The sequence below is a fragment of the Capra hircus genome, chromosome 4, assembly GCF_001704415.2.
Source record: "Capra hircus breed San Clemente chromosome 4, ASM170441v1, whole genome shotgun sequence".
Classification (NCBI taxonomy): Eukaryota; Metazoa; Chordata; class Mammalia; order Artiodactyla; family Bovidae; genus Capra; species Capra hircus.
The window spans coordinates 51,359,982-51,373,137 of record NC_030811.1 but is presented as its reverse complement, the minus strand read 5'-3'; the positions used below and the strand labels follow the sequence as shown (position 1 = coordinate 51,373,137).

Here is a 13,156-nt window from a genome sequence, read left to right as displayed (position 1 = left end):
AACCAACCCAGGAATGTTTATCCTAATGCTGGATGGATGCAGAGAAATAGTGCCAGAGAGCAGTGCTGACAGGCTCCTCGGAGTTAAAGTGAGAGCAGGTAAATTTCATTTGCTAGTGAAAATCAAACTCGATTAATACCTGGGTTTCCCTTTGTCCTCTTCTCTTCCAACCCTGGGAACCCAGGGCTTCATGGCCCAGGCTGGCAGCGAGTCCCCCCCCTCCATCACCCCATCACACCTCCCCCAAAATAACACCCAGCCAAGGTATTTTTCTTCAGCTCCAGAGCAACAAAACCCCTCAGGGCACCCCAGCCTGCCCTAGAAGGTCTGAAGCCATGTCTGCCAAGGGGCTGGTAAGAGAAAGGATATGGCAACTTCTGGAACAAAAGCTGCTGGCCTCTGATCTTGCCATTGCTGCCCACTGAGGGCCCCTCTATAGGAAAGCAGGGAGCACGGGGCAAAACCCACCTCCACTCTACCGCCCTCTTGCCCTCTTGCTCAATGGGCCATGAATCTGCTGTTTCCAGAACCCAGTGGGTGCCTTGGCTTTCCAGCCTAGCCTACAAAGGGTCTGAGGATAAAACTGTCATTGCCAAGATTCAAGTTGAGGCATCTCTCTGCAATCCCACAGGAATTCCTGAGCCTGGTAGACCCTCCCCCGCAAAAAAAGCAGAGGGACAGTTAAGAAGGTCTGGGCCAAGAGCTGGGCAGGCAAGAGTCTTGACCTTGCCATTGGAAAGAGTCTGTGCTTGCTTCCCAGAAGGCTCTCCAGTTCTTCACTGCCTTCCGACCTTTCCTCTTCCAGCAAGCTGGTTTGGTGGCTGCCTGGAAGACTAAGAGGCTAAGAAACAATATTGGGAACTTATAATGCATCTCTCAGCAATGGACAAGAAGATGGAGAGAAAGAGGTTTTCTTCAAAGTAAGGAGAAATTCTGGAAAACCAAAATTATTTACAGAGCTAATCCAAATTCTGTAAACCATCTCCACTAGATATAACTCAATATCTAATGGGACCTGCAGACTTTTAAAAACAGTGAAGGCGTGCCAGGACATCACTAAGTTGTCTGGTAGAAAAATCACTTCATGTAGATTGAGATCTAAGACAAGAAGGAAACAGGCAGGCTGCCTCCCCGTAAGTAATCACATCTCAAGAGTTTTCAAAAGTTGATATTTAGAAAAAGAAAATATCCCCATAACCTGATCACTAAAGATCCACCTCAAAGCGCAATAAATAATTCAGGCCTGCCTGAAGCCCTTCCTTAGCGGGGTCACCAAGCTTGGGTAGCAAAACCTAATTCAAGATGCAACCCAAAGTCTTCCCCTCAGTGCCGTCCCTCCCAGACAAACCTGCTTGGGGCTCCTCAGCAGAAAAAATGAAATCTTGTCTCACCATTTTTGGTGAGGAGGGACCCAGTTGGCTTTGGCAGTCTGTGGAGCTGGGACCCTTCCTCTGCATTCAGAGCTTGGTCTGCGGCGAATTGGGGAGAGTGCGGGAAGAATGTGGAGCTGGCCTTGGCCGCGGTGTGCACCGGCAGGCAGCTGCGCCATGCCATGGCCAGAGGTGAGCTGGCACAGGCGCCGGCTGGTGGGGGCTCTCAGAGCAGTGTTTTCGTTTTTCCGGGTCTGGCTAGAAGACAGAAGAGGCACGAAGCTCCGGCCAAGAGCAGGGCGGAGGCAGAGAAGAAGAGTCTGTAAACACTGCCCCCAAAACTCCGAGAAGGCAGTTTAAAAAAAAAAAAAAAAAAAAAACCTGGGTAACTAAACGGAACCAGAAACAGGAGGAATTCTAAAGGAAAAAGGAATCAGGAGTGAGGGGAGGTGGGCGGTATTCCTTTAGAAGCTGCCGGAGTCTCCAGGCTTGCAGGGCAGTTCTCACCATGGCTAGACTGCAACTTTCAACTTGACCTTGGCCTCCAGCCGTGTCTGACCTGTATGTAAAACAGCCCTCAAGTCCTTAGGAACTGGGCCCTCAAACCCTACCCTGTCTCTTTGTCATCAAGAGTTTTACAATGCCACTTGGAGGAAGGAAGGGGGGTGAACGGCCCGGAAAGTAACACAAAAATCAAGTCCCTACAGGGGCTGGTTCTTTAGGCTGCAAATGGCCAAGTCAGGGAGGAGGTAAACTGGGGGCAAATCAATATTTACCCGGAGCTACTAAAAAGGCAGGAGGGAAAGGGCACACTGGGTATGTGTATGGCAGGGGGGAGCGTCATAGAAGGTTTTATTGGGCAACACTTACATTGGTCCGGACAAACCCAGGATCAGGGTGGATGTGGATAAAAGCCGGAGCTCAGCCTCCTTGGTTCGGACACTTCAGGAAGATCAGAAACTTTAGAGAACAGACTGGAGTGGGGATGTTCACAGTGCCTTGAGCTTAGGGCTGAGTCTGCAAGCTGAAACAGGAGGCAGGTCCAAGCCTGGCTGTTCACCAGTCTGCCTGGGATGGGAGTCCAGCACTCTTCCCAACCCTTCTGTCCCGATAGAATGCACCCACTTTCACTTTGAATGCAAGTCCCCTTTCTGGGCATCTGAGCAACTCACAACATTCACAATTGGAGATGGAAGTATATGATCCCAAAGGCACAGGACCCCAGAATTCCTCACCAAAATGTGGCGGCCGCTTGGCTCTTCCAGCATCAACACCCCACCGTGCTCTCAGGAAAGGGCTGCATTCCCCAGGCACAGAGGGCAAAAGGCTTCTTCAGCTGGTTCATGGACAGAGGAGGGCCAGGCATCCTCTCTGCCGGCTGGAGACAGGGCTCTTTCCCAGTCCTACCTGGGGAAGGTGGGGAGGGAGATGTGAAATGGCCCCAAAGAGTCTCTTTCTCTTGTCCAAAAACAGAGTGTGATAGAGAGTGCCCAGGTGCCTGGAGAGTCAGCTCCGGCCCAGGCTCTGTGAAGCCTCATTAAACCCCAGAAGAGAGTCCCAACTCAGCACCCAGCTGGGGCCTGTTCCTCTTAAACTTCCGAGACAGGCCAGACTGGCCGGAGACAAGGGAGCACGGAAAAACGATGCTCAGAAATCGGTCTCTCCATCTCAAAGCTTCTGGAGGAAGAAGAGTTGCTACTGGGACAAAGTGAGGAACAAAGTCTGTATATAAATGTGTGAGTGTGACACCAAAGTACACTTGGTTGTGTATGCGCTTATGTCCGTGTGTCATTGTGATGGGTCATCCGGAGCCTGTGGGCCTAAAGGCGAGTCTAGGAGATTGCCCACCAACACTGTGGACAGAGAAGGGGAGAAAGCTTCTACATGCAGTCCGAGCTTTCCAGTGGAATGTCCTGGGACTCATGAGCCAGGCGCATCCGCAAACGCCCCGCCACGGCTCCCCGGAAAGAGCCAAATCGCGACGCTGTCGAAGCCGACAGCCGAAAGCGCAAATGTCGGTGCAGGCGTCTCGCTGCAGAAAGGCGCGCGGATACCTGTAAAGAAAACGGCGCAAGAGGCCCCAGGAAACACCCAGCCTGGTCTGCGCCACGCTACTTTACCGTCCCCAGATGCCCGCAGATTTACCTGACCTGTCCCCACCGCCTCTGGTCGTCACCCAACATCTCGCCCCGTCCCCTCCCCACCATACGCCGCTCCGAGCCCCACTGGGAGAGGGGAAGGGAAAGCGAACTGCGAGGAAGTCGCCGATGCCTCTCCTCCCCGCCCGCCATGTCCTCCGCCCCCACCCTACCGCACCCCCCGCCTCTCCCCTGGGTGAATGGTGCGCGGCCGCGCGGCGGGCGCTGGCGCTGGGGACGGCGCGGGCGGCGGTGGGGACGGCGAGTGTACAGGGCAGAGCCGGGCTTGGAGCCGCCCGCTTTGCATACGCCGTGGGCGGAGCGGGAGGAAGGGGGGGCCGGGCCAATGGGCGGCCGCCTGGCGCGACCCCGCGGGGCGCGATCCGCCCCCCTCGCTCGGGCCCCGGCCCCGCGCCGCGCGCTCTTCACTTCTTGGGGGCTTTTTAAAACAGCGCCACTGGGGTCTTCTCCATGCGGCTCGTGCTATGACAGCCTCCGTGCTCCTCCACCCCCGCTGGATCGAGCCCACCGTCATGTTTCTCTACGACAACGGCGGCGGCCTGGTGGCCGACGAGCTCAACAAGAACATGGAAGGGGCGGCGGCGGCGGCGGCGGCGGCGGCAGCGGCGGCGGCGGCTGGGGCCGGGGGCGGGGGCTTCCCCCACCCGGCGGCTGCGGCCGCGGGGGGCAACTTCTCGGTGGCGGCGGCGGCCGCGGCGGCGGCGGCGGCCGCGGCCAACCAGTGCCGCAACCTGATGGCGCACCCGGCGCCCCTGGCGCCCGGCGCCGCGGCCGCCTACAGCAGCGCGCCCGGGGAGGCGCCCCCGTCGGCCGCCGCCGCCGCTGCCGCCGCCGCCGCCGCTGCAGCGGCGGCGGCGGCGGCGTCGTCCTCAGGAGGACCGGGCCCCGCGGGCCCAGCAGGCGCCGAGGCCGCCAAGCAGTGCAGTCCCTGTTCGGCGGCGGCGCAGAGCTCGTCGGGGCCCGCAGCGCTGCCCTACGGCTATTTCGGCAGCGGCTACTATCCTTGCGCGCGCATGGGCCCGCACCCCAACGCCATCAAGTCGTGCGCGCAGCCCGCCTCGGCCGCCGCCGCCGCTGCCTTCGCGGACAAGTACATGGACACCGCCGGCCCCGCGGCCGAGGAGTTCAGCTCCCGCGCTAAGGAGTTCGCCTTCTACCACCAGGGCTACGCACCCGGGCCTTACCACCACCACCAGCCCGTGCCTGGCTACCTGGATATGCCGGTGGTGCCGGGCCTCGGGGGCCCCGGCGAGTCGCGCCACGAGCCCCTGGGTCTTCCCATGGAAAGCTACCAGCCCTGGGCGCTGCCCAACGGCTGGAACGGCCAAATGTACTGCCCCAAAGAGCAGGCGCAGCCTCCCCACCTCTGGAAGTCCACTCTGCCCGGTAAATGGCGCCCCCTTCTCAGCCCCGGTCCTCCGGTTCCGCCCCAGCTTCTCCTCCGCTCGCTCCTGGGTCACCCTCGTGCCACTCTGCTCTCTCCCTGGCCTGTCCTAGTGGTGCTGCACCCCTAGGAGCCCGACCCTGGCAGGCTGGCTCTGCCCTCACTGCCCTGGAGTTGGGCTGGTCCTGGCTCTCCCTGGGTGAGGGATGGCTGGGAAGAAGCTCGTGCGGACCCTCGCTGGCTTCCTTGCCTTCTGCGCTCCGCCCTCGCCAGCCCCTGACATGGACTTTAAGCATGGGAAATTGACCTGGAAATGGTTTATCAAATTGCCCGTATTCATTCTCTCAAAAGTGTCTTCAGTGTAGAAGCATCAAGTGTTGGGGCTTTGGCGATATAGAAAGGAATCAGGAATGGAAGTATTGTCCCCTGAGCCTGGAGGCTAAGATTTGAGCCGCTGGGCCAGGAGATTAAGCGAAGCCCCGCCGCTGTGCGGGCAGAGTGGCCCAGGCTGGGGTAGTAATTGGATCTCGGCGATTTCATTTCAGTACAGAACTTCCCACCCTCCCCACTGACCCTCCAGGTTTTGGCAGAAGGGCTGGATTGTACAGCGGGTGGCAAAGGGCAGCCGGGCACTGCAAGGCGGTGGCTCAGAGAGAGCTGTCGCCTGTGTCCTGGCCTGGATCCGATGCCTCTTTAACTTGCCTTCTTCCCTATCTTCCAGACGTGGTCTCGCATCCCTCAGACGCCAGCTCCTACAGGCGGGGGAGGAAGAAGCGCGTCCCTTACACCAAAGTGCAATTAAAAGAACTCGAACGGGAATACGCTACAAACAAATTCATTACCAAGGACAAACGGAGGCGGATATCAGCCACGACGAATCTCTCGGAGCGACAGGTTACAATCTGGTTCCAGAATAGGAGGGTCAAAGAGAAAAAAGTTATCAACAAACTCAAGACCACTAGTTAATGGATTAAAAGTGGAGCTAGAGAGCAACTTGAAGAAATTCTTCAGAACTCGTTGCTTTGCCCAGATAATGGTTATAATGCTAATAATAATTGAAGAATGGGAAAGAGAAAGAGACACTGGCATTTTGCTTTTCTAAGGGGGATCTCTTTCTCCTGTGGAATCTACAACTCTTTTAAAACTTAAAGAAATGGTAAAGACTGCCAGTTCTCCCGCCAACTCCGACAGACCATTAAATGACAAACTCTAGAGTCAAACATCAGCCCCCCAAATACGCAATTTCAGATAAGTTTACCCTTTTACTGAAATCTTGTAAGTATTTATGTGACCGTTATATTTTAGGACACTATGTTATGTGATAATGATCAATGATCGGAAAGTTGGTTACAAATGCAAGAGGCTGTTGTAAACATCTGCTTGTCTTCTGGGTCACCATTACCATCCCCTTTGCATGTTAAGTGACTGCTCAGGTAAATCTTAGTGAAATTCCTACCGTTGTTGTATATTCTGCAAAACCCGTCATGTATAGATTTAGAAAGGAAAGGAGAAGAAGGTACTGAAATAATGATCTTGGACTATTTACTATGAAGGGGCAAAGGGAGAGAAAGCTCTTCCGAGGATCGTTTGTCTTGGGAGTAAATACAACCATCGGAGTGAGCCTTTGAGGCCATAGGAGAACCCCGGGTTGGGAATGTCCTTCTGATAATAAGTTTTAATTGCTTATGACAAGGTTTTTTTGTGGCATTTGGACAATATTTTCTGCCCCAATATAATCTACTTTTCAAAGGATTTGATACGTTTAAAAATATTTAAAGCATCAGATAATTCACAGAATTCACTTTATGTCAGATCTTCTGAGAGGTCCCACCCTAACATGGTGGCCTTTGGTTTGAATACAATTAATTTTTCACGTAAATTGATATTTCCCAATATTTACAAACATTGGCTAGAGAAATATTTTGTTTTTATTTTTAGAAAACTCAAAACGGAAATCCATTCCCCCTGAAACATTTAGATGTTTACATTCTATATTTTTGATCTGTTAAGGGATTAGTATTTTTTCCTTGTTTATTGTGTTATGAGACTGCATTAGAAACTTTAGGGGTTCATCTTCACAGCACATTTTTAATCAAACAGTTATTTCAACCAGCACATTCATTTTGTCCATATTCACTATAAAATGCTATCTTGTAAATAAAGACATTCAGCACACTGTGAAAATGTATTTGTGCACCTGCTTTTCAAATATTTCTACTAAAAATAATAGTTTTTAAAAAGCCTTAGACCTGTAGATAGTTGATATAGTAGTATTAATTATGTTAATAAAATAGACACTGTCATTAAAATCTGAAGAAAATAGTCATTATTTTTCTATGCTAAACATGCACTTCACAGAAAGAAAAGGAGCCGGTGGTTTGTCCTATACAAACCAAGGACCATTCTTTTCTATTATTATTCAGCTTTTTTTTTTTTTTTGCTACAAATTTTTTAAGCAAAGGGAGAAATCCCCCACAACTAAAATCCTAAAAATTTAGATAAGTGCTTTAAGAAGGTTAAAGTGTCAGGTATTCTGAAAAGAAGAGAAAAGAAAGGAGGAGGAGATAGTATAAATTCCCAGGCTCCCTGTGGAAAATGAAAACCAGTTGTTTAGTATCAGTGATGCCCAGGCTGTCGTATTTTAAAATCTGATGTTGGGTCTGCATGTGTCTGAAAGGGCAGGTTTTGATATTTGTTGAAATGACAGGACTAGGAAAGGCCTTAAACCTTGACCTTGATGAAAAAAGACAATTTGTGACCTTGACTTTTGACAGCTCATGAATTGGCCTCAGCTGGATTAGTAGATCAAGGGCGCCACCTCGCGTTGACAAGCTTCCTTGTAATTCTTCAGCTTCAAGGGAATCAAAAGGTCTTACCTCCTTGACTCCTTGTTTTAGAGATTTAGTACTCATTTCTTTGGCACCAGATGGAGCAAATTTGAATATATGTAAGTTATACATGTGCCTGTATATATGTGAATATATATCATATGTGTATACATGTATACATTTGCATATTACTGCTTGTGTGTGCTTGTATATATATTTGTAGAATCTGTACAGATAGAGTATCGTTAATTACTGATGACCTAAGATGGTGTAATTTAAGGTGATTTGAGTGTTGAGATCCAAAATGTACCTTACATGATGAAGTTTTGCTCCTTTTCTTTAATGGCCAAGTTTGATTTGTATTCATAGCAGCTTCCCCTGCATCAGGTTTCTGCAGATCTGCTTTAAAGCTGTACATTTTTGTTACAGTCTAAGAGGTGTTCTTAAATAACCTTTCTTTCTTGGCCCTCACCCTCCAAGGTGGTCTACCATCCTAACTAGAGCTGTAAGGGATCTATACGGTAAATAAAAAGTTTCAGATGCCTTGCTAACTCTAGAGCTCTAGAGTTACATTTCAGAAATTCAAAGAAACTCACCTCTTAAGAGGTCAGTATGGAGAGCTTAAAGATCTCATAACTATAAAATGACCATAATATGGATGCAGAAGGAGAGTTATCCTGGATAGCTCTGAGTCGAGTGCTGTGCCTGGGTGGTGTGCAATCTTATACTGATGTTTTCTAAGCTGCCATTTGATTTATGGAAGAAATATATACATTTAATATTAACTACCATCAAAATTATACTGGCAATAACAATCATATGTACTACTTATTGACCCCTAATGACACATTGGATGATGTGTTTAGAGTCATAACTAATACATATGTATGTTTCTATACACATAAGGTGATGTTTTTGTCAAAAACATGCTATGCTGTGCATATATGCATTGAAATGTTGGTGGAACCAAGATCTTTAGGATGCAAAATTTTGAAATGAGGTGAATTTTCTTTATGTTAAGATGACAGTAATTGTGAATCGAGTAATCTTATTCATCATTTTATGGAAAACAATATCAGTTGATAACAAACTAGGCTGACGCTGACAGAAACTTCTCCAACCTGAAGACTTAGAACTCCTTTATAGATGGAAAATTATAGAAAGAATCTCTAAAGCTGTCTAAAAACAGCATGGTCTTGAAACATACACATGGAATGGTCTTGTGAAGTGCAATCAAGTTTTGCTGCCCTGAGGATTTTCACTCCACTTGTGGAAACAAATGAAAATGGTGCTTCAAATCAACCTCCCCACATCTTGTTCTACAGCACTCCATTTCTAAATGAGCTGCCACCAAGCCAGAGTAACAACTTTCTCCCAAAATGTTTAAAGTGGTGGAAAATCCCCTCAAAGCTGGATCAAACTGTGTGTTTACGAACAGCTCCAAAGGGGACTCTTCTGTTGATGGGGGATATTTTTCTTTAGATCTAAGAAATATTCTGAGCCTCAGGCCTAGGAAGAAGGCCAACAGCAGCTCTGCAGCAGGAATACCACCCTTTTCACAAGCCATCGCCACTGCAGGAACTCTGGGTAAAGTAGTTTTCTTTTTTTTTCTCCCTTCAGTTTTTGAAATTAATGACAGAAGATATTTCAGAGGTTGTTTTTCTCTTTCTCTCTCTTCTGAAACAGTTATTGATAATGTTGATTTTACCTTTTATTTAAAATTCTCATGGATCTACCAGATAACCTGAAGTAAGCATGGAGTGTGATGGTTCCCTAATACCCAAATACCAATTAATCTAAACCTTTAGAAAATAGACATCCAGGAGGATGCCAGCCGCCATATAGAAATAATGCCAGACACTGGGATAGCATTGTTGAATCCCTGATTCAAGTATATTTTTTTTCCCCAAAAGGGATACACTTTCAGAGTAAGAAATTATAATATGGAAACAACTAGACACCATTTCCATCTATCAAATTAACAATGATTTTTAATCCTGTAATGGACTGTCATGTTACCATTTTTTAAAATTGTAAATATGGGACTTTAAAAAAACTACTCTTTCCATCTGCTCTTAATACTGTCAAATTTATTAAGGTATTTTAAGTGGATGATTGTAAAATGCCACTTTGCATTTCACTACTATTTATGCCTGATGCAGAGCTTAAGCCATCTATTTTAACTGGTGGGGGTTTTTTGTTTTTTGTTTTTAACAGAAAACTAAAATTTTCAAGAAAGGGTGAGAAAATTATTCTTTTTAAAAATTCAACCTATTTGAGATATTTTCTTAAAACTTCGCGAGGCAGCGAAATTCAGCTGAGGAGGATAACGTATGTGTGCAGGTAGCTAATGACACATTTCACCGTATATATGCGGATTACATCCTGCTGAGTGTGTTTGGAGGGTTTGGTGAGGATGCGGGTTCTCGCTCCCCTCTGCGAATTCCCGAGTTTCTTTCGTAGCGGAGACGAAGACTGCCCGGGACTGCTAAGCGCCAGACCGGGTGGGTTCAGAGGCGCCCTTCCGGATTTGCGAACTTCTATGGAGGAGACGCTAGGGGCTCGCTGATTTATGCGCATTCCTTTAAAGTTGATCGAATGCGTGTCAGCAGCCCAAGACCTGGAGAATCAGAGAAATGTGCAGCGAGTTGCTCACATCCCATTTTTCATAAGCAGAGATGTAACGTTATCCAAGAGGCCTGGGGAGATTTATGCTTCGGTTTAGGACACGCACACAATAATTAAGTTCTCATCCGCCAGGCCGCCGTGTAAATAACAGCCGGCTTCATTCTTTATGAAAATACCCACTTACTGATCGGCTGTTTCAATCCTAGCGCATCTACCTACCTCCCGACCAATGTCTGAAAGGTGTTTGCTATTTTTAATTTGATTTTCAAGGGAAAGAAAAAAAAAAAAAAAAGAGGCTGGCACAGAAAAACTCCGTGGAAGCAGCCAAGGCCTCGCCATAGTTGATTTCATTTCTGCCTGGCTCCGTCGCGCCGCCGAAGAGCTGGATCCACCGGGAAGCGGTCATCACGGCGAGGCCTTGGGGATGTGCGAACCTTGGCGGGCAGTCGCGCAGCGGCGCGCGGGCCTCCCCCTACCCCTCCCTCGGTGCAGGGACGGAGGACGCGCGGGAGAGGCGCTGCAGCGGACCCGGGAAGCCACCCGATGCCGCGCCCCTCGTGGGCCGAGGAGGCTCAGAATCCTCCGCGCGTCGCTAAGAACACTCTCCTCAAAATGGAGGCGCAAAGCTTCAGAGAGCCTGCCTCGCCCGGACGGCCAGTGGCCGGAGGGGGCGTGCAGTGGGACGCTAGCCGAGGTCAAGGCCCAGGTCCCCCAGCCCCGCGCGGCGCCCCGCAGCTGCAGGCTGACGTCACCGCCGCCCGCGCGGGCCTTCGCGGGTCTCGCTGGGCGTTATTTGATGCGGACAAACCGAGTCCAACGAAAGTCTTGGTGCGGGTCCCTCTTCTCCGCTCCCGCCCCTCCCTTCCCACGAGAATAATCGGGTATTTAATCTCTCCCGGTCTTAATTCTTGGCAGCGTGGAAGGTGGTTTGCAACGGGAAATAAAACTTGACAGGAGCATTTGCTCTAAAAGGGGTTCTGAGACGGGCTTAAAAGAAACTGTGTTTTTCTCCACCAAATACTTCCGCTTTCTGAGCCCCGGCCTGACGGGTGGGGTGGGATCCGAGGGAGCCCAGAGCGAGCCGGGCACGTTGCGGACCCAGGCGGCCTAATTCGGGTCTCCGGCCCCGGGGCCGGAAAGCAAGCTCGGCCTCGCTGCGCCCCGTGCCTCGGCCGCGCTGGACTCGGCTGTAGGTCCTAGGTCCGGGGCTGCCCGCAGTCCGAGGCCGGGACGGGGCGCATGGGAGGTTGGCACGCGCGGGGGCCCGGCTGGCATGCAGAGTAGTACCCTGGCTCTGGCTGAGGGCGGCTGGGGCTAAGGGAAAGAAGACGGCGCTGGGGTGAGAAGCGGGGGGCGGGGGGGGGTGGATGGACTTAGATCGCTCGACTTAAGCTCCGAGCCTTTTGGCCTAGGGGAGATAGGGACAAGAGCTCGCGAAGGCGATGGAGAGACCACTGCTGGGGGCTTTGTTCTGGCTGCGGGTCTGCGGACAATGCACAAAATGGAGGGGGAAACCGGGTTGAGGGGCATGCGTGGGTGTCTGGGCTGCTATTGGGTGGGAGAAGTTGGAAACCTCAGAACCCCCCTCCTGGCAGCTTAGAGAGCGCTCTCCTCTCGCGCCAGAAAGGTCAGGTCCTCTGCGCCACCGCCGTCTCCACGGCCAGGGCTGGTTGCCGCGAGAAGGCGCAGGACACGCAACCGGCCGGCTGCAAGCGGGTTCTGATAACCGGAGATCGCGGACTGGAGGCAGCCCTTTCCTGGTGACCAACTCTTTCGCCTCCAGCCATATTGAAGCGGAATTCGCGCAGCCAGAGATGGCCCAGGCTCTGTTCCCGTCGAGTCCCAAAGAACTGAGCCCGAGGAGGCCTAGCCGGGGTGAGAGGCAAAACCTGCAAGCTCAGTCGAGTGGATGCGGCTGGATCTGAGTTCTGACCTCTGGGAGAGACAGGGAACCTGGCAGGGGCCTGCAGGCCCGGTGGGCGGAGAATAGGATGGGGAAGCAAGGAGCCTGCTGGGAGCCTCTCCTGAGGCCCCCCGAGTCCAGGTCTGCCCCCTCAGTACATGGCAGACCTTTGGTGAGAACTTGCATGTGCCTCTTCTCCTGCCTAAAATATGGGCCACGGAGTGAGGTGCACTCTGCCAAAGGTAAAACTCTCTGACTCCCAGCCCCACCCCCCACAATCCCTTCATTGTGCTGAAGAGAGGTGGGGGGTCCCTTCCCTCTGCCTGCAGCAGGTCATGACTTCAGGCCTAGTGGTCAGTCGCTTAAATCTGGTCCTCCTCTGAGCTTACTGCTCCAGATGAATCAAAGAGGCCCTGTAAATGACTGATTTTGTCTTTTTTTCACAGCATATAGAAAAGCAGGGCTTTATCCCTAGGGCTGCAAGTGTGGAACACGGTCTTCAGGGGACAGTAGGCAGAAGGATTGTGCGTGAATAGGTACCATCACAGAACTATTAGGGCCCATGGGGGAGACTCCTAGGGCAGGGTTTGAGGAGTCAGGGGTTAGCTCTTCTCCAGCCTGGAATATGAGCCATGGATTCAGGCTGAGTAGAACCAGAGGAGCCTGGGGGAACTGCCCTCAGTGGTAGCTGAAGCTTGGGGTATAGGAGCTTCCTGTGAGCCACAGCGTTCAAGACTAAGACATGCTCCAACCCCCACCCCAGGACCAGAGCTGGCCTTTGGGTTGAGCTGCCCTCTGGCTTTTGTCCTCTTTATTACAGATATACTTGGCTGGGGAAACCCCGTTTGGGGCAAAGTTGCAGGGAGAATGGAAGGCAGACACTG

At 51.1% G+C, this 13,156-nt stretch overlaps 1 protein-coding gene across 1 annotated transcript; it reads left to right on the top strand.

Annotated features, from left to right (window-relative positions):
• On the top strand, positions 3,971–7,131 carry HOXA13 (homeobox A13). Its single transcript, XM_005679360.3, has 2 exons — positions 3,971–4,915; positions 5,635–7,131. Exons 1-2 carry the CDS (start codon positions 3,994–3,996, stop codon positions 5,877–5,879), a joined length of 1,167 nt encoding a protein of 388 aa, XP_005679417.2. The 5' UTR covers positions 3,971–3,993; the 3' UTR covers positions 5,880–7,131.